The following is a 22,148-nucleotide window of genomic DNA, read 5'->3' on the forward strand; positions in this document are numbered from 1 at the left end:
CAGAGCTTAATAACATCCTTTTATGAACCATACGTTAAGTTGAATGGAATTTGTAGAAATATGCTTCAAAGAAATATTTATTAGTATTAACCAAACCCTTCAACTAAATTAACGATTTGTTACAACCTAGATGAATATTAGAAGCTTTAATATATTTAGTTATAATAACCAATCGATGGTAATAGTTCCCAATCCTTGGTAACAGTTCCCAAATAGTGTCAAAATTCGGGAACTAAATATCTTTAGTTGTCGAAACTAATCCTTTTTCTCAGTGTGTGCAACACTCAAACGCACAAGCTCATTGTCTGGGCTCGCGCACAGCAACAGCCTCTCAGTGGAGGCAGACTGCAGAACAAACGTCATCGTTCTTCTTCAGAGCGGTGGATGTCGGTCGACCCAGTAGTCCTTCACTGCACTGCACTGTATGTATGCGACTGTTTTATTGCACCTAGCAGTGGTCGGACTTCTACCACATTGTGGTAGATCTACCCCTTTATGAGCATCTACCATTTCTACCACACAAGGTCTGAAGTCTATCACATATTCGCGTTTTGGAGTAGTTTAATTTTTGCTCGACATAATTTTTTTATGCTTTTAATTTTGGGAGCAAAAATTGTCCAGCATTAAACACAATGTGATAACAATAATGAGAGAAAGCAAGATTTCGCATTCCCGGCTGCGATGAGATTTAAACATTTTAACTGATTTAAAAGTAAACAAAGCCGAACGGGAGGAAGAAATAAAAATAAACTCTTAAACAGCCAATTTTCTTAATATTCAATTGTTTCAATTGTCTTAGAATGCAAAATATATGATTTATAAAAAGAATTAATAAAGAAAATTTTAAAGATCGCAGATTTGTGAAAGCATTAGTGAATTTCAGTGCATTTAAAGTTTCTGAGGCGTTAAATAGGTAACAGTTTGCGGAACGCACCACCTTTGTTCGCTAAATCGTGATGTGATAAAAAGAAAAGCAGGCAGCACTCCGCAAGGTTGGAGAAATCTCTCAAAGTATGTTCGAAAAATATCTTTATAACGAAGGAACTGTTTTACACTGTCAAGAAAAAAAAAATTCCAAAACTCAACGCAGTTTTTAGCAACTTAAAATTCGCACTTTTTTACATGTACTAAAATTTAAAAGTTTTTTTTCCTGGAGATTCTAATTGAAAAGTTTGCAATTTACGTGAAACGTTGGACAATTTTTTTAATTTTTGCACAAAGTTTGAAATTCGGATTTATATAGTTTTTTAGACAAAGAGCTATACTTTTGTAAAAAATTGACAAATTGTTAAACTGTCCCGACACTATTAAAAGTTATTATAGTTTCTGTTTCGTAGTACATAAAAGACATAAATAAATAATAAACTGTCCAAAAACTGAGATCTACCACATTTTTTTGAAATCTAAATTTTTTCCAGATTCTACCACACAGTATTATTTTAGGTCCGATCACTGACACCTACTCCTAGTTAGAGAATTCCGCCACACGCAGTAGACGTTGCTGTAAATAGCACTCGTATACCGTTGCCGTTTAGAATTTTCAGTAAGTCGCAAAAAAGGATATTTGACGAAAAAAGGGCCACCATATTGTTTTTGCTTTCATTTAGATACTAGCAAAAGAATTAATCTGAGATCCAATGTCAAAATCAAATTTAGATGTATTACTAAGTCATTTCGCTGCTAGAACGTTCCGCTGTTGAATTTAAAAAGAAAATAGCGGAAAAAGCTTTGAAAAAAAATACAGAAATCGAGTTGTTGCAAGGAGAAGAGTTGCATTCCTTTAAAAGTTTTAAGTGCTACATTTTTTCGTACTTATAGGAGAAAATATTTTTTAAATAATAGCAAGTTATTATTTTGGAAAAGGGTAAAAAAATTGCAATTTTCAAAAAGTCGGGTCAAAGGGTATTGGTGCCTGAAAAGGGCCAAATTGCTCCTTTAGTCGCACAACGGCAACACTGCTCGTACCCCACAAGTGCCTTGCGTCGATGCGCCTGCTCAGCGCAGCACCACTAGTGATAGGTTAGGATTTTTAGACTGCTTTTATTATTTTTTATTTACCGTTTTTTCTACAAAAAACACAGTATGTTTTTTTTTATTGCACCCCTTCCATTGTTGTTCACTGTGTGCTACTTTGTTGTTGCCTTTTACTTTGTGTCATTGGTGGTTGGTTGGTTGGTTGGTTACTGACTGCAGGCAACAACAAAGCAGTTTGCACTGCATTACAACTGCTCTGCTCTGCTCTGGCGCTGCCCAACAATACACTGCTATATCGACACTCTGGCACTGCCTTCGCTGGCCTTGCTGCACTGCATTAGTAAAAACAATGCTGCTACAGCTACCACCACCATCACCACCATTTATGTTGTTGTTCTTCGCAGTGGGTTTTAGTTGCTTCACTTCCAGCAGTGGTGTCCTATTCATTCGCGCACACCCTGACACACACACACACACACACACACACACACGCTGTCATGCGCTCACTCATTCACATGCACACTCCCAAGCGTTTATTGTTATTGCTGCTTTGCTGTGCTGTGCGGCGCTGTGCCTTTTGCTTTGCTTTTGCAATTGAACCCTCGCCAATGGTGATTCGTCGTGCTTGTTGACGTCGTCTACTGCGTCACTTTGTTCCGATACCGTGCTAGCTGCCTGGCTTGTTGGCTGGCTGGCCTGCAAGGCTGACTGCTGCTGCGCCGTCGCTGGCTATATTTGGCTCGTCGGCATTGTGTGCGCGCCGCAGCGGCCGTAACAGCCTCAGCAGCGGCAATGCCGGTCATAACATCACACTGCGGGATTCAGTTGGGGTTTAACAGCCACTCGGGACGGTACAGCTGTCGCAAGAACTTGGGCAAGAGTAGCGTCACACATTTGAGCCAAAACACTGTAGTGCCAGCTTGAGCTGACTTATTTTTTTTGTGTTTTTTTTTTATAGCTGCTTCAATCCGGGAAAATCCCTAATTCTCAACGGGCTTTTTTGATATTTCGAGAGCGTCAATGAAATTTGTACAAATCAGCGCAGCTGTCAAACAAATTAGTTATTGCACATACACTGAATATTTTTGGAATAATTCGATGAATTTGCGTATACACCAGTGACCGAGCGGGCGTCCCAAAACGACCGACCGACCGATCGATCGGCCGACTAACCAAACAATCAATTGATTGACAGTGTGTGTCGTTTGGCGTTGTGAGACAGTGTGGCAGAAAAGTGTGCGTACCTTTTGCGCGTCATTGTGTATGTGTTTGTGTGCGATTTTTTTATTAAATGTTTTTTGATGCAGTAGCAGCAGTTGTGTGAAACCCCACGAGGGGAAAGTGTGAATAAGCCGAGTCGCAAGTGTAAATGCTTAACTGAGCGCGTAATAAAAAAAAAAAAAAACAAGTGATTGTATACAAATTAACTGTCGTTGTTGTTATTGGCGTTAGCTGCAGAAAAAACGCGCGCTTTAAAAAACAGCGAACAAATAGTGGCAGAAACAACAACACATGCAGTGTTGAATAACTCATAAACGATTTAGTTTTCTATACTGAATTAATTTCGTGCTTTTTTCCACTCCGCGTCACCGCCTTCACACCAACAATTTGCTCTTTTTCTCATCCCTTCCGTGCGTGTAACGGCTTCAAGCTGCGTTCTGACGAACCAGTACCGGGCTTTAGCTCGGCCACACCATGGCCCACGCTCGAATTAGAATGGGGCCGCAAGCTATATCCGTCGACCGGTCCACGTTCGGCGAGCGGCCTCATGTTTGGTCTGCCACCAACGGCAGCGGATATGAATCAGCCGCGCGGTCCCATGACTTCGCTGAAGGAGGAGCCGTTAGGAGCGCGCGCCTGGATGCAGCCGGTAATCGATCAGAGCAAGTAAGTGGACATAAAATGGAGGTTCGATGAAATGAGTGGGGTTTTTTCGAAAAGTTAGGAATGCTCGCTATCTAACGATTTTTGATGCATAAGTAGGTATGTAGGTATAAGTGGAAGTAGGAATACTTTACCAGCCGTTTGAAGATTATTTTTATACTTAACTGCATCTCTTATGCTTCGCTAAAACAATTCAAGTATGGCAATATGGCTGAAAGTTTTGGCTTCGAAGGTTTCTTTTTAGTTATCGGTTGGATTTGGCAGGGTGTATCTTATAGTTCATTCAAGGCGATCACAATTCAGAGGGGCTAGTTGCTCATATTTAGTATAAACCAAACAAAAGTATAAAATTCAAAAGTATCTAAGCCTTGCCGATCATTCCATGTTAAAATTTTTAGAACTTATTTGGCCTCTTATCTCTTATCTCCAGCCTTTGATGGCAATGGGCTGTTAGATGCGTCTTGGATGAATTTTCATCACCCCTGGAAAAGTTGAAGAAGGTTCAGAACAATTCATTGTAGGTATCTCAGCCGATCGGAGGCTCAAGATTCGTCTATTACATAAGTCTCCGTGCTCATAGAAAAATTTTTGCGAGAGAATTGCATCAATACGTTATTTACGAATTACGAATTTTTTGCCAATTAATAACCAGTACTGAAAAAAACTTAGAAACTTTTTTCGAACGTTTGATCGCTGTTATCTAATATGTATGTCCATATATTTTTTTTTATAAAAAAAGGTTCCTTTTTGAGAGAATCCGAGTTTTGCTTAGCATAATTTTGAAAAAATTTGGAAAAAACGGGTTGGACGGAATTTCAAAACTGCCGAAAACTAGTTTGGCTCAAAATAAAAAGGCTTGCACTTTGTAAACAAATTAAATTTACGCTTGGTCAAAAACATGTATAAAAAAAAAAAATGAAAATTGTGTGACATTGTTTTTTTAGAATTATATAAATTTGTAAAAATTTACGACATTTTTATCAAAGATTAATCGTTTACTTGCTTTTTTAGTAGATATTAAGTATTTTTTACATCTATTAAATAAAAAAATATATTGCGTTAAAAAATTATTTATTAAAGGGTTACAAAGGGTGAAAAAATAAAATAATAAAAAAAAATGTTTTCGCTTAAAAAAATCTACGTCTAAGCTCTTAAGAATATTTTAAGCGCTTCTCCAATCCGAAATTCAAAGTATCTTCTTCAAAAGCAGTGGGATTGGTAGAAAGGCGCAGAAAGTCGGTATGCACATTTTTTGTCAGTTTTACTTAACCGATTCTTTATAACATTTGTTTATATTGTTCAAAACTCTGCCTTTAGTGCAAGAAATTGTTGTAAGTGAAACAAAAGTCTTTTTTATAAATTTCATATCTGCGCAACAAAAATTATTTTTTACGCCATTTTTCGACCGTCGGGGTGGTAAAACCCCTTAACTGGATTTTCCGTTTATGGTTTCTTTATTGTGAGCACGATTTCTTTGTTAACAAAAAAATGCTTACAACTTAAAATAAATAAAATATTTATTTTATTTTTTATTTTTAACTGAATAAGATTTTTGTAAGCATAAAAAAAAGCTTTAAAACACTTTAAGGGCCATTTTCTCGACCAAACGGTAATAAATATTTTCATTTAAATAATTCTTTTTTCCTCTTAATAGTAAAGAATTTATTAAAAAAAAAGTTACAAGATGTACCACTTTCATTTATTTCAAAACCAAAAAACAAAACTAATTTGAATGTAAAATATTTTTTATCCTCTTTTAAAAATTAATTTAATTTGAATGCTTGCTAATTCTTAAAAATCTTGAAATACTTTTTTAAAAAGTGGTTCGGTTCAAACAAATCGGTTCGGCTCAAACAATTGTAAAAAATTTCGGTTCGGTTATTGTTTCAGTTACTTGGTAGAAAAAATCCGTTTCAAACCCGGTTCAGTTCACGCCCGGTTCACATCCTTGAAATGTATGAAATTTCTTGTGAGCTGCATACTGTTTTAATAAATTTTGATAGAAAAAAATCTTTTACATTTCCTGAGCGGGGTTTTTATATGAAAGTTTTATTTTTCTCGAGATCTGGATACCAAGTTTTTTTACATTAATTCTTGCAACAAAAAATCCAAAAAATTTTACGGTCATTATTTCTGCAGATGCATCTTAATAATTTTAGAAATTTTAAAGGATTTTTCTTAGTTAAAAAGGATATACAATTTTACACTAAAAAAAATTAAACAATTTTATTGAGCGTGACGGCGTTTTTTTTTATGGAAAACACTTAAAAAAATTTGGTCTTAAAAATTTGAAACTCACTTTTCTAACAAATCATCTTAAAGGGCTGTTTTCAACTCTCAAGTAAAATTACAAAAAAAATGGCTTTGCTTGTGCTGAAAAATTCTTGAAAAAATAAATAAACGACCATTTTTTCCTGAGAGCTGCAAACTGATTTAAGAAATTTTGACAGAAACACTACTTTTCCATTTCTTGTGCGTCATTTTATATGATTTTTCGTTTTTCTTGAGAGCAGCCCTTAAAATGTTAGAAATTCTAAAATTCCTATTTTTTCAAAGTAACAACACAAAATTGATTAATAGCTTTAAACTTGTCTGTGAACTATCTGTAAATTAAATTAAAATTTTTTTATGGTAAAAACAATTTTTTTTTAGTTTTAATATTTTGGATATAATTTTTTTCTTTTAGGTAAATAACACCAAAGAATAAATAAAAAAACTTTAAACATTTAACAATGTTAGAAAGTTTAAATTTCATAAAATTTTTTCTGAGTAACAACACAAAATTAATTGAAAACTTTGAATTTTCTTAAATAAGTAACTTAAATGTTTTTTAGTAAGAACTGTATTTTTTAAATCATTATTTNAAATATACATTTGTCCCAACTAGAAGGCTCAAGTAAATTGCAGACTTTCGTGAACTAGATATTTATTTCGCCATATCCAACTATGCCACTTGGTCACTATAACCAAATCTTGGTTATTATAACTAAACCTTTTTCTGAGTGAAAGAAATTTATACAATTTTAAAATTCCAAACTTTTAGGCGTCCTAGTAAAATTTCTTTTAAATTTTCAAAAACTTGCTAATTTTAAAATACTTGTCTACGAAAAAAAAACGATGTAATACTTGGAGAACAGTGGATAACAGAAAATGTAGAATAATTACCGCATTAATAGCTAAAGATTTTCATTCATAAAAATACATTCAATTCTCAGAACACAAATATGTAGCAATATAGGGATTGTATATGGATATGGTAAAGTTTTTTGAACTAAAAAAATATAAACCCTTAATAACTAGCTTAACTAATTAGGCCTACAGAAATATAACTAGGTTCCATTTATCAAACAAAATGCTACAAAATGGCGGCGCCAAGCGGTAACTAACCTCTAAGAAATCATCTCGTAAGGGCTCTCGCTAGACAACTAAGCTAACCCAGTTAACCCAATATTTTTCAGACAATTGAATAACTATTTTTGGTGAGAAATCGACTACAATTCTTATTCATTAATTTTAGAATACACAAAAAGGTCTTCATACGCAACGGTACAAGTCGAAATAGCGACAAATTAGTAAATAGAATAATATGTAAATCCGAACAAAAATTAATATTTTACAATTCCATAAATCTAAAGATAAAAAAATATGTAAGCTTTTGGAACCCTTCGGAGTTGAGCGAAAGCCTTAGTTAGTTTTGTTAGTCCGTTTCATATGGATGAACAGGTCAAAAGCTCAGTGCTCGGAAGTGTGTTTTTCGTATGCATGTGGCGATTCCAAAATTATGGTGGCATTGAATTCTACTCAAATAAAGATACGTAATTTGTTTACCTGCTATGCACGCATATACGTAGTAACTAGAGCATCCCTGAGGCTTTTATGTACTTCCATATGTAAGCCCCCCCTTTTCATGTGTCAACACTGCGCCGCTGTTGCATGCCACCCTTTACCGTTGGGAATTTGTAATGCGAAACGTCTCGCAAAAGTCTCCCCCGAAAAATTAACCGCCACACACACACTCTTAATTTATACAACCATCAATCCACGCACTCAATTTCGACCCTGTACAACCACGTGCTACAGCGTTTTATTGCGTTTTATTCCATACACTTTGTTGGGGAAGTGGAGGAGGTACTCGTATGTTGAAAAGCAGCAAAAAGCAACAGCGACGCTAAAAATTTGGCGGTGCCCTTCTGCTGCCGCCGGTATAGCTTTTGTATCGGGTTTAACCTAAAGCTTCTTTTTGGCAAGTTTTTATTTTTTTATTTTACTTGCCAAGAACACACTCAAAAACGCACTCACTCACTAACTCACTCACTCAAAAAAAAGCACAAAAATATTGGCGACAAATTGGAGGTGTCGCTTTGCCAAAATTCTACTACTTTTTGCTTGTACTTGGCAACCATGTACAGATGGTTTTCGCGCCAACTTTCAACCCCCTTTGGCGGGTGTCATTGCTCTCTTGTATGCTGCACTGCAGCTTCACTCCTTCACTCCATGTTAGCGGCATAAACTTGCTCGCGCGCCTTGGGCACTCAACTCAACTAAACGCAACATTCCACTCCACTCATCCGTATCTCCATAAGCTCACTGCTGCCGCCGTCAATGCTTCCTTAGTAAATACACCAGTTAGTTAAATTTCGCAAGGATATATTAACTGTTTACTTTTGTGTAGTATCCTCTGTTGCATGTGTGTTTATTTGTATCTAAATATGTACGTATGTATGTGCGTGCCTATGCGTCCTGTAATGAAGTCCTTTCTTGACTCAAAGTCAACCATGTCTTTGCCCTTTTCTCTCTGGCGCTTAGTTTTGTTTATTCGTACTTGTTGTTGTGCTATTTTATGTGTTTATATTGTTGTTGTTTACTTGTTATTTTCACTTTCGTTTGGCTTCCTTTTTACTACACACATTTCGTCTACTTATTGCGGCGCTCTTCTAAGGTTTTCTTCTGCTGTACATATTTATTTCTGGTGTTTTGGTGCTTATCAAAGGGATTTCGTTTTGTCTGAGAAAGCTTTTTTATTTGGTTAGTTTTCATTGAGATGCTTAAAGCGAGTGATGTTTCCAAAATCGAGAAAAAGTACAAAAGAAGCGTAGAAGCTGCTGAATTCCTAGTTGACAGTGAAAATGAAAGTGTGAATGGAGTTTTAAGCGCCAGTAGTCGTAGTAGTAGTTGTAGTAGTGGTAGTGAGTGTTTGAGAAAAATGACCGCAGGACTTTTGTATTTGGCGACGGCAAATCACAATCATGACAAGGCATTGAGGTATATACAAAAATTTGTAGTGAAAAATTTTTCAGAGGACAAAAGCGCTTGAAATGTGAGAAATTGAAGAAGAAAAATTGAGAAAAAAATAAATAGAAACGGAGATTCAGAAATATTTGATGCCGTGAAAAAAGAAAAAATGGCGTTAAATTGGACAGAAATTAGATTTGACGGGAAATTACGGGCATTAATTGCGCATTTGTATGGTGATATTTATGCACATATGTCCATACATATATGTGTATGTACATACATTAGAGCGTGCCACATTAAAAACAAACAAAAAAGTATTTTTGAAAAGCAATTTCAAAGCGATTTTTTTCCAAGCCTTTTTAAATTTTTCGGTGTACACTGGGGAGTAAATTTTTTTTATACTTCTACTGGAATAAACAAAATACCTCCTTAGCAAAATTTAATAAATTTTTGGAAAGTTTTTTTTTAACATTAGGGTGAGGTTAATAAAATTGTAAAAAAAACAAAAAATAATTCTCGAGGCAAAAACATATATATCATACGACTCGAAATCGCCTTGCACAAATCCTCTAAACTTAGGGGTGTACGGCGAACTTTTGTTTCCGGTACGATCTAATGTATATACAAACATATGTAAGTATGTGAATCTGCAATTTGATGAAAAATGCTTGTAAACAAAGAAAATAGTAGATATCGCTTATTTTGAGGGGCAGCAATCGAATGTATGAACACATACACATATATAGATACAAATCCATGCACACATACATATGTATGTATATATGTATGTGCGTACATATTTATATACACATATGTACCTCTATGAGTATATCCATATTCCTAGCGTTTGCCAGAATCCTCTAAAGGCACATATCGACTTAAAAATCTCTCAGTACAACGCACTCAAACAACGAATTTGTAAAATTTTTTGAACTTTGCATTATTAAAAATTACAGTTGAAAAATTTAAATTAACGAAAATTCATTTTAAATATTAAATATCCATTTGGAATGCTCCGTTTATTTTGCTTCAGCGCAAAAACAATAAATTAAGTTAAGCTATTTTGTCAAAAATGTTTCTTCACGAGTATACATAAATAGCAGCGTGTGGGTGTGTTTTTAAGCAAAAGTACTCAAATGTACATACAAACATATGTACATATGTATGTACATATATACATATTTACAAACATATGTACATATGTATGTACATATATACATATGTACGTATGTATGTACGTATTTTTATGCTCTGTTCTACTCTGATGTGCAGTCAGTCAATCCAATGTCAATGTATGTATGTATGTATGCACACGAATTTTGCACTTTTTTGACTCGATAAAAAAGCGGCAGCGCGAAAAATGTTGTAGATACAGATAAATATAAAAAAAAATTTTAAATAAGAAATTCATTTTTTTTTGTTATAAAAAATGTACCTAACTAAATCATACCAAAACAATCGAAATAAATTACGAGCGCGGTTTGATAAGACAGTGATATTTTATATAAAATCAATCTTTTCAGTAAAAAAAGGTTTTTAATAAAGCCATGTCAAGTGATTTTCGAAAATTTCTGTACGTAACGGAACTTAACGGCGAAGCAAATTTTCTGTATGGAAAAACGCAACACTGCTTGACATACATAAATATGAATATCCTCGAAAATACTTAGTTATAGGGATAACCAAAGAGCCACTTCATCAGTTTTGGAACCAAAAAATAGCCGCAGGGGGGCTAAATATGGTAAATATACTGGATGGCGAAGCAAATTGCAACCTACTTACTTTGTTCCGCTTTTCGTCGAGTCTTAGCAATCGCTGCACCCATTGAGCGGAATAGATTAACTTTTTCCTTCTCAAATATTCATGTAAAACGTATTGTATCAAAAAAACTTGCGAGTTGGTATGTTTTCAAATGCAAACTAAATGGGGTAGACTGCTTCAAATTTGACGCGAAAAATTCGTAAAATCACTGACAATGAAGCTGCCCTCGTAGATGAAGAAAATCCATTTTGCAGCGTGAAACAAATGCACTTTCAATTGTCTATGCAAATTGTATTTTTTCAACAAATACCTGCAGCAAAATTGACGTTGGTTTAATTTAGAAGAATAGTAAAATAAAAATAGTAAATAAAAATAAATCACCGAAAATTTAAATTCTTTCAAAAATTTTGTTAGCCGCAACATGTGAAATGCCAGACATGCAGAGTAGTTTGATTCCTTGTAGAATCTTTATATTAAACATTTATCTTACATATGTATTTTCTAAATTTTTGGCAGCTTCCTTATAAGATTCTTTACAGTAAAAACTTGAGAGAAAATTTAAAAATTTTTCATACAATTTTTTTTATAAATTTTTGTGAGCTTCCTTATTAGATTCTTTATAGTAAGAACTTGAAATAATTTTTAAAATTTTGTATTTAACTTTTTTCTAAATTTTTGTAAACTGCCTTGTTAGATTCTTTACAGTAAAAACGTGAAAGAAATTAAAAAAAATTTGATATTTTTTTAAATTTTTTTATATATAAAAATAAAAAAATACTTTTATATTGTCCTCATTATATCAGGAACATAGAGAATTAAAATTGCAAATATGACATATTTTTCATCTTTACAACACAATATTTTAAAAATTAAAAAGTTGGTGAATTCTAGCTAACTTTTTATTAGACACAATTCAATCTTTTATCTAAAATACTACACACTTTTTTATTTATTTTGCTTCTTGAATGGCTCTAACAGCAATTTATGTGAAAAATGAGTTAAGTTTTTTGACTTTTATACGGAAATTGACAGAAAATAAAAATTAATTTTCCATTTAAATTGCTTGCGAAACCGGCTGTAAGAGACAGTTTCACGAATTTAAGTGAAAAATTATTTTTTTCCTGCCAGTTTCCATATTAAATTCAAATAAAAAATAAATTTTCGTTTAATTTGCTGTTGTGAAACTGGCTATAAGTATTTTTTCAGTAAATACTTTTATTTTATATGAAATTTTTTAGTTCTTAAATTTTTTACAAAATATTTTTATTTTCATAGTAAAGACTAAACAGAATTTAACATGCAATAATGATACATATGTATGTAGGTATGCATGCCCAACTCTCTTCTTTTTTTAAATTTTCATGTACATAAATATTTTTGATTTTATTATTTGTAGTTCTTCATAGTAAGGGCCTCAAAAAATAAATATAAAAGTGGTTTTCTTCTTAGTAAAATGTGAGTTATACCGAGGACCTTGTCGAAATTGTGCAGAGTTATTCTGAGGGCATGAGGATTTTTGGCAGTTCCTTGTAAAAGTTTGCACTCCATATTTACATATCAATTTTTTTTTTAATTTTAAGAAGTTTGAAACTTAAAAGCTCTTTAAAAAAAAATATACAAAAAAGCAGGTGCAGTTTCTTAGTTATTTTTATATTATTTGTTATTAAAAACTAAAAGAAAACGATAAAAAAATTTGTATTTAAAAAGTTTTTAAAAGAAGTTTTAAAAGNGATCGTCGGTTCGAATCCTACTGAAAGAAGTCTGATGAGGAAATGTGGTGATTTCCGAAATAGCTATCACTTCTACCATTTTTTCAAATTATTGTTGCTTTTCCACAATAAATTTTCATTTAAAAAATGGCCTCGAGCTCATTATAAAATTGTTGAAGTTAAAAAACCAAAATAATTAAAACGTCCAACTTTTTCGTGACAAAATACCAAAAAAATAATATTTTTGAAGTAATTATTATTATTTTTTTTAATTAAAAAAAATAAATTCTACACGTCAGTTAAAGCGATTTCGCATACATACATAAATGCTGAAATTTTTTTCACCATATCAAAAAGGACACTTTTTAAATATATCTTACAAATTTCAAGGTATTTTACGAGCGCACAGTCACATCTATGCATTTTTTACATAAATAATAATCCATTGCACTGCCTTTAACGTAAAGCCACCTCTCTTTTAGCCACTTACCGCAATATCTTTCAGTCAATAAATTCACTGCTGCAATTGCTTATGCAATCGCAAATGTTGGGCAATAAAATGCATTCAATATTACAACTGAGGAACAGCTGCAGAGTGAGTGAGAAGGTGGCAGTAAATATTGAGTGCCACTTTGTTGGAAGAATAAATGTGAAATAAAATGCTTTTCGACTATCGATTTTACATAATAAATCAAATGAAGTTTTACACATTTTTTTGATTTATGTGAGCACAGCTACATACAGCCATGGTATAAAGGTCAAAAATTATCCAAAAATCGAGTAACTATTTACGTAGATATGAGTCGAGTATAGAAAGTATGGCCTTTATGGCTGCTGAGTAAGCCAATTAAATTGAAAGTATTGAAACTGTTTGAAAGCGTGAGAAGGGAGCCCAGTAAAATAGCATGTGATAGCTGTTTGTATAGCTTCGATTAGATATGAGTTTATTAAACTAAAATCGCTTATTATTTTTTATTCTGTTGTTGTCTCTTTTTGGTGCAAACAAAATGCAAAATATTAAAAAAAAAAATTGTTTCTATCTCCTATAATTTCCTCCTCTTCGATGCTGATAATTTATTTAATTGTCTTTAAAACTTCATTCTCCTTAGTTGGCCAGTGTAGACTGCGTACCCGACGCTCGTCTTGTGCTATTGGTCAGATCTGGGATAGTGGCCGCTTACCGCAAAGTCGATATTAATTACTCATTGAAATAGCATTCGAGTTTCTCCTCTTTGTTAAGCTCTAAGTGGAATTATTTGGCCTAATCTTGGTTAAGTTAGTTAAGGGTTTTCAAGAAACCTGAATGATGTCGGACTTCTTTAAAACGGCTCTGCACTTCTTTAGAGTTTCTAATTCTGCCTATCTAGTCTTACGGAGAAGTGCCTGCAACCAGAGGAGTAGCAACTTCTAATTTTTGCTTTCGTGGCTTCGAACTTTCTGGTGTTGAAATCTCCTTTTCTGTTTATTTGTCGATAATTCGTTGCTAAGCTTGGGTCGGTGCAATCTCATGTATCGTATACCGATGAATTTTACTGTCTCTTGGAATTGCGGGCAAAGTATTGGCGGTTCGCTCAGCCATTAGACTCAACAGCTCTGGGTTCTGGCCAGGCGCCAATCAGGGACTTCTCTCTCAAACGCCTCGGAATACTTCCAAATAAAGCTGATTTGGGTCCCAGTGATATCACTGGCATAGTGATGAACTGGTTGGGCAGGGCTTCCTCGAGGCCACCCCCTCGGACAGAGAGGGCATAGCAGTTCCGTTGGAAACCTGCGGCCTGCTCGTGGACACATGGGCTCACAGTCCCAGGCGAAAATCCCGACATGCAAAGTTGCAAGGTCCTTCTGACCGCGTGTCGGCCAGAAATATATTATCTGGTTGCAGTCCAATTTGCATTTCTAGTTCGATCTGCAACCTTGTTCCATAACAACGATGTTGAACTGGGAGATGGGTATCTTGATTTTAATTAACTCTCCCAGTATGCTTGAGAGCACTCAACCTTTACCTGTGTCGTCTGATAGGAAGAAGATCCTGTCCTAAAGGATTTGCACAGCTCTAATGAACCCATTGCTAATCATACAGTCTTCGACGTTGCGACTGTGGCTGGGTGGATTGGGAAGTGGGTGGTCAGAAGACCTAGTTCCCTTTCCTAATCGTTTCTCAAGTGGTTGTTATTAGTAAGATTTAGCACCAACTGTCTCTCAAGTGTTCTTCTAGCTATAGCTCTAAACTGGTTTAATGGGCTTCGCGAATCATATTGTTGCAAGTGGATAGGTTTGACGCGTATTCATCCCAGTTACCATATCGCTTTGCTTGGTTGAGGAGTTTGCTGACTTCTCTCCGCACATCTGAGAGATGGATTCCTTCTCTGACCCTTTGGCTCTACTAAATAGTCGGCAGCTCGATTCAATTCGTACGCCTTTATTATTGTAAAGTACATGCCGGTGACATTCATCTCCAAGTCCACCCACAATTTCTCTATTTTAGTTGTGTTCAAAATTAAATCTTTCTCTTCGCTTATTAAATACATATTTAACGCTCTTCTTCAGCAACGCTAGTAAATTTCTCTTAATCAAATATTTGCCTACTATTATTTGCCAAACATTTACATTCCATCGCGATGGGTGAGAAGGAAATTTTTTAATCTTCTTTACAAAACACTGCCACAGGTCGAGGGTCACACTTCAGCCGCGCCAAGTCAGATGAGTGACTATGTATAATTTCACATTTTGTCATGCAACTATTTAATAATACCAGCAAACGGTGTTACGCTAGTGCAATTTTCCATGAATAAATAAACAAAATCTGATAAAAACGGCATTTTCTAAATTAAATTGTTTGCAAAGCGGGTGGGAAGGGTGCAAAAAATATATGTAGGTATGTATAGTACAGTTGAAGAGTAGCGCGACTAAGGACTCGTCCTGCTTTCACCGCCGCATAAGTATATGACTATGTAGAGTTGTGTAACTTGCTTGAATGATATCCTACGGTGTGGACAAAATGTTCAATGTGCTGGATTGGTTTTTTTTAAGTTTTTTTTTGCTTTCTTTTGTGGCTTTTTTGAAGGCGTTTACAAGCCCATAAGGTCATTTAGCTGCCATACTGACTCTGCGGCGGATCCGATATGTGGTTACAAATGTAGCTTTATTATTAGATACCTCAGATATATTTGTATATACATGTGGGTTCATATGTATGTATGTATGTATAGATGATTATTTGTTTGCATGTAGTATCCACTCGCCGGTAAGTTGTTGACATTTAACATATGCGCAACCACTCATAGCAATTATCATGTCTGCTTGACATGGACACCGCATATAAATAGTCGGACATATCATATATTCATATTTCTAGATATTTACATATGTACACATCATTGTATTTGTTGTATGTAAAGTATAGGCATTCATATGCATATACATATGTACATGTCGACATACTTATGTGGAAGCGAGAAAAAAGAAAAAAAAGGTGGAATCATAGTTGGATATGCCGGTATGACGAATTTACCACCTATTTATGTACATATGTATGTGTACTTCTGTACATGCATATGCGTCAGATATATCCACTAACATAAATTTAAACACACAAATTTAAGCCTGAAAATAAGTGATTGGTAAAATAATCGACCCATTTAAGTTATGCAAGTTAGGCCGAGTCTATGATAAAAACTTCTCATGCAATAGTATTTTAGTGAGGCCTTGAAAATAAGTCTCAGTTTCTTTCCAACCGTTTTTACAGGAAAATAACAACCAATGAATCTGATTAATAGAGCTCGGATTTGTTTACAAATTGAATATGAAAATGTATGCAAAATATATGGAAAAAATAAGCAAGAACTATGCAAAATATATTAAAAAATTAAAAAAAAATACATAGATATGCTAAAAAAAGCTTTTTTATGCAAAAATTTAAATAACACCTAAGAAACAAGACCGAAGTCGTTTGCACTAGTGTTCATGTTATTAAGATTTCAGGGAAAATGAAACAAGTTTTGTTAAAAGCATATCTTCAAATTTATTAACAACTTGTATTTAGGTTAACTCTTTAAACTACTTTAGTAGTATCCCTGGGATCATCCGCATTTGCGGCCCCAACCGTTGCCAAAGTCCCAAACGTCATAGACCAGGAGCGCATCCTGGAGGAGAGTAGGGAGAAAAAGTCAATCCTCTCTTCTTCAGAGTCGGAAGAGGACCAATCTCTTGCTGGGGATGTAGGTGGAGAAGCAGTTCGCTGCCAACTACCCTCCAATGACGGGGAAGGGGAAACACTCTTCTGTGGCTGACCGAACTCCTCCTGTGAGTAAGCGGACCAGGTCTACATATGTTACTCCAGAAGCCAGTGGAACTTGATGGATGTACCGACATCCAAATCTGCTTGCGAACGTTGCAAGAGAAGGAAACCTGTAGCGACATACACCAATTGCTGTCCCGATGCCTCTTCGAGTCATAGTGTGGCTCGGTACTGGTATGGCATTGCCCAATTCCGATCATCCAGACAGACCTCTGGCGCCACGAAACGCTTGCCTCAAACCAAGAATAGAAGTGATGCAAGGGTCGGTCGAGGCAAAACTGCCCTCGCTATTCCCTCGAAGTAACTACGTCTGGAGGTCTAGGTTCCGGGCAACTTATTGTGAGCCCGTAAAAGGCCCTGTGCTCATTGCCGTAATGGGGAGAGCGGGTTAGACTCGGCAGATGACTACTGCGGAAATTAAACGCTGATCCGGGCCGTCATTGCCTCCGGTACTGTAGCCAATGCTCGTTCATAAGAGAGGGATGGAACCATTGTGGTAAAATGCTTCTTCCAAGCTAACTGGGATTGCCTCAAAGCTGTGGAGCAAAGAATACCGGTCACAAGTGAAATAGACTTCCCTGTTTACAGTGCCAATAACGAATGAGAGATAAAATTATGAATTAGAGAGCGGATTACGTGCCGTGGGAACGTAGTATAATTCGCTCTTAGAAGTGTGCTGCAGCGGGATTGAAACCATGAGTCAAACAGCTAGGCTGGTAAAAGTTCTGAAGAAGGACCAAACCACAAAGCTGCGTTCACTCAAGAGTCCTGATGGCTTTTTAACGGAGAGCTCTCTGTTCTACTAGAGGCTAAATTTCGTGGAAATCAGGTGATGGTTTCGCCTTGCTCTCCCTCGACTGGTGAGGGAGGGTATGCAAGAACCACAGTATCAAGGTAAAACTGGTTTGTTGCCAGAAATGTCGCTAACGAAGATGCCCTAAGATATGCCATTGTCTTTTGACAGTCTCAAATCGCCTGGTCCGGATGGCATCCTACCTATTGTACTTAAAGAAGGGGTTGAGCTTTAGTTGGCGAACTTGCAAAAGATTTTCACATCATCGCTTGCACTTGCCAACATACCACAAATAAATTAGATTTGTTCTATGCTGACGTAGCTGGGCAGCACTATTCAGGTAGAAGAAGGTCAGTATGTCGCATGCGGAGTTAACAAGAGCTGCCATCAAAGTTACATGCTTATAATAATTTATTTATAGGAAATATGCAAAATATATACAAAAATATGCAAATATGCAAACATGCAAAATATGTGAAAATATGCAAAACATAATAGGTCCAAATTAACTCACTTCCTCCTATAATGAGTTTCTACCCAGGTCCGGACTTTCTGTTAAACAAACATAATCACTTGGTAGCAAAAGTCATTCTCAGACAAAGAAGAAGTGATCTACGAGCCTTGATAGGACTGATTCCAATCCATGGAGTCACCATAGGCATCATCGACAATCTACTGTGTACATTTTGTTTGGAGGATGAGGATAGAACAGCATATTTTATCTACCGCTGTCCAGCCTTCGCCAGACTTAGATGGTACACTTTTGGATCGGATGTTTTAAGAACGGACGAGATACGTTCTCTTTCCCTAAAAAAAACTGCTAAGATTCATAAAGGAGTCTGGTAAGTTTGCAGAGGAGCAACGAATTCCTACTCCACCCTCTAAATCTGTCTGTTGGTTTTAAGTACAATGGGCAATACTGCCAGAGAGCTTGGAAAAATTTCTTTTTTTCTGGCGTCCTAAAATTCCATTCCATTCCAATTATTTTCTATTTTCTATCTTCATCTTTATCGTTCCCGTAATCGTAACCGTTCACTTTCTATACACGCATAATACCCCTTCAGCGTGACGTTAAATATTTTTTGCAAGCGTCTCCGAAGTCACTTAAGAAGTTTCACTAACAAAAAAGTTATCAACCTGAAGTCGCTAATATTTATGTTGAGTGAAGTTCCATGCTTAGAAAACTGTGTAGCCCTAAACTCTCATTCGAATCCATACTTTTTTCGGCACTGTACGAAATATAATAACCCTCGATTGTCGCCTGTCATTGACTAGAATATAATTAATGATGTCAAATGACTGTATAATGTCAATTACATGATATTGATGAACTTGAGATATACATACATACTTATGTATTTGTATGTAGGTTAGGGTGGTCGAAAAATGTTTGTGACCCCTAAATATTTTTGATTCCAAAATAAAAAATAGGGGTATATTTTTTCGATATTGAACAATACTAGGAGCATTAAAATTCCGACTTTACTTGGACCACCCTAATGTACCTGAGACATATTAACCATGTAATTATTTTTGTTACACAGCTTAAATAAAATTTTTTTTCCATAAAAATGTCAACATATCAGTTTTATGTGTCTCAAAAGTTAGAATTTCTGACAAACAACCGCAAAATATTAAATTTTTTGGGCGGCCACAATTTGCAAACTAAAACCACTTATAAATGGTTGTTTTCAGAAATTAGGCCGAATTTTTGTAATGTCTTTTCGGCTGATATTTAAAAATTTTAGACATATTTTTCAAAATTTTTATGCTGAAATTTACTTATTTTCATCATGATCTATTTTGAAACGAATGAAGAGATGACGGATTGTCATCCAAAATATCTACATAATTTTTAAGCTCATTTATTTTATCAATTTCCATATAATTTTTTATGCGACAACTAATTTCTTACTCGTTCTTGCCTCTCTTCTTCTTCTTCCAGCTTGGGCATCGGCCGCGCACATTTCGAAAAACAGCCACCGAGTAATTTACGTAAATCAAATTTTTTCCATTTTGTCATTGCGCTGTACGATCGTGCCGGTCAACCGATTGAAATTGAGCGCACAGCCTTTATTGGCTTCATTGAAAAGGATTCCGAATCGGATGCGACTAAAACAAATAATGGCATACAATATCGGCTGCAGCTGCTCTATGCGAATGGTAAGTGGAATTTTTCGAAAATTCGAAGAAAGTAATATTAAACAAACAAAATTAGCTGAGAAACTGAGCTTAATTTAAGCTAAGGAAAATTTAGGGTTTGGATCAATTGAGAACTAAGTTTGATAGTTTCGTTCAGTAGGGTGAAGTGAAAATAAAATTTAAAAGTCAATACACTTCTAAGTAAACTTAAGGAATGTATGAAGGTTATTGTATGTAAACTAGTCTTGGCCAGAGAGCGTTCATATGAAGAGAGTCTGGGCGGTGCAAATCGAGAACCTTCGGGCATAGCTCAATATCAAGCCTTAGTCCGATAGCAAATAAAACCATGGACTACATGGTATCAAGTCTCGATTTTGGCTTCAATGTACATACTTGTGCGGTTTTCATTCAAATGGGAATGGAGAGGGGAGTTAATCTTTTTTTGCGAAATTATAAATGCCTAGCTAGTTATACAACAAACACCATATAAATCCACATTTCAAACATTATACAAAATTTATAAAAATTCAACACATTTTCAGCAAAAAAAGGTATTTATTTTGTAGCCACTTGAAACTTACACTTTATGATACTAAAATTGTAAGGGCAATTAAACTGCATACCAAAAATTATTTAAAAAAATCTAAAAATTTTGAATAAAAAATTTAAATTTTTTTTGTATAGAGAAAGAGGCACAAAAAAAATTCTAAAACGCAACGGTATTTTGTATCTACTTCAAACCAAGGCATATTGAACAATTAGTATCATTAGATCAGCTGATTTTTTTTTTTTTTTTAATTATTTGGTCTCTAAAGTGTCAAATATAGTTTATTAATTTTTCCTTAAAATTCTTAATTGCCAAAATATATTTTCACGTGAAAGTTTTTTTTTCATAAAACGAAGTTATTAAAAACCATCTTTTGGAACGTCCGTTTATGTAACTCCGAGGTACGAACGCTGATTATTGTGCATTGCAAAGGATGGATTAATGCTCCTGGAAGCAAAAAAAAAAAATACGCTGAAAGAAAGTTGCAAAAATGTTTATACATTTTAATTCGAATAATTTTTAATGATTAAAAAAACACCGAATACTTTTTTGACACTTTAGAGACCTGAAGACTACCTGTACCCAAAAGTTTTCTAAAAATTCAGAATAAAAAAGTGTGACAGTTTGATGAAACTTTGTGGTTTTTTATTACTTAGTTTGAAACTTGGATCTATTTTTATGGAATTAACTATCTATATTTTTATAAAAAAGTTAAAAAAAAAAAAACATTTATAGTCCAAACATGTCAATATGTGGGTGTCGTATGGTTGTGATAAACACTCTAATAAAGTAAGAGAAATTGCAAAATAGCAAAGAGATCCGCTTCAATACAAATCCCCTTGAGTGCAAACATTTTTTCTTAATCAATGCAAACTTAAGCCATTACACTTCAATTTCGTTTATTATTCGCTACTAACTCTTAAAAAAAAAATTATTCTACTTAATTTAAAGATTTCATTAAACATTTATTTATAACTTTTTTTCTTTTTTGAATTTAATCAGGTGCGCGCCAAGAGCAAGACATATTTGTGCGACTCATCGATTCGGTGACAAAGCAGGTAAGTCCTTTTTAGTCTAGAAGAGAGAAAACAAAGGAAAATAAATTAAAATAGAATAAGTAAAAAGATGTATGCTAGTGTGTGAGTGCTCTTCAAAAATACAAAAAAAAAATAGCCATCGCCGTTTTGTCCCGAAAGAATTTGCAATCAATTACCTTGGCATTTGCCATTTGCCGATTTTTGCAAGCTTTTTTTTTTTTTTTTTTTTGAAAAAAGAAATCCTATAAAAACCCATATTTGCCCCTTCGCATTCACGCGCGCTTGTGTGTGTGTGCAATCGAACATAAGTTGCGTTCAAAATTGATTGTCACAGTTAATTAAGTGCGTCCATAGTATACGCCAATAAATTGAGTTGTCAAACATGAATGTACGTTCCTACTACCATCGTACGAGTATTTAGTAGCAAAAACAGCCTTCTAATAGGGGTGTTGCCCGCTCGTTGGCTGAGGCACACACACGCTTAGTACCCCTTTCTTTCGCGTTGCCTCCAGCCCCCTCGAAACTCTTTAGCACTCAACATAGTGTAGACACATGTAGACATATTTAGCGAGTCCCATTTGTTCTACTGCGACTGGGTTAACTCCTTTTTTTTCGTCACATTTGCTGCAGGTCGCCTTAGAACGCCTACACACAGCATTGGCGTGTCCAGCCGCCTTTATGTTTGTATTTGTGTGTAAGTGTGTGCGTGTACGCTTGCGAAACGCATCGAAATGCAAACGCAGCATTTAACATTTAGAAAAAGTGTCTA

The 22,148-nt window shown here is 34.9% G+C and overlaps 1 protein-coding gene across 1 annotated transcript in view; it reads left to right on the top strand.

The window, feature by feature from the left end:
- Positions 1 to 3,656: 3,656 nt before the first annotated feature.
- The window catches only part of kn (EBF transcription factor knot), a 99,728-nt gene continuing 81,236 nt past the window's right edge, over positions 3,657 to 22,148 (top strand). Inside the window, exons 1-3 of the mRNA XM_017609551.1 lie at positions 3,657 to 3,861; positions 19,599 to 19,816; positions 21,345 to 21,400. Of these exons, the coding sequence (XP_017465040.1) occupies positions 3,743 to 3,861; positions 19,599 to 19,816; positions 21,345 to 21,400 (393 nt within the window). The 5' untranslated portion in view covers positions 3,657 to 3,742. The remainder of the gene's footprint in view (positions 3,862 to 19,598; positions 19,817 to 21,344; positions 21,401 to 22,148) is intronic.

This window comes from Rhagoletis zephyria, unplaced genomic scaffold, assembly GCF_001687245.7.
Source record: "Rhagoletis zephyria isolate East Lansing unplaced genomic scaffold, Rhagoletis_zephyria_1.1 Rzeph_scaffold_00235, whole genome shotgun sequence".
Lineage (NCBI taxonomy): Eukaryota > Metazoa > Arthropoda > Insecta > Diptera > Tephritidae > Rhagoletis > Rhagoletis zephyria.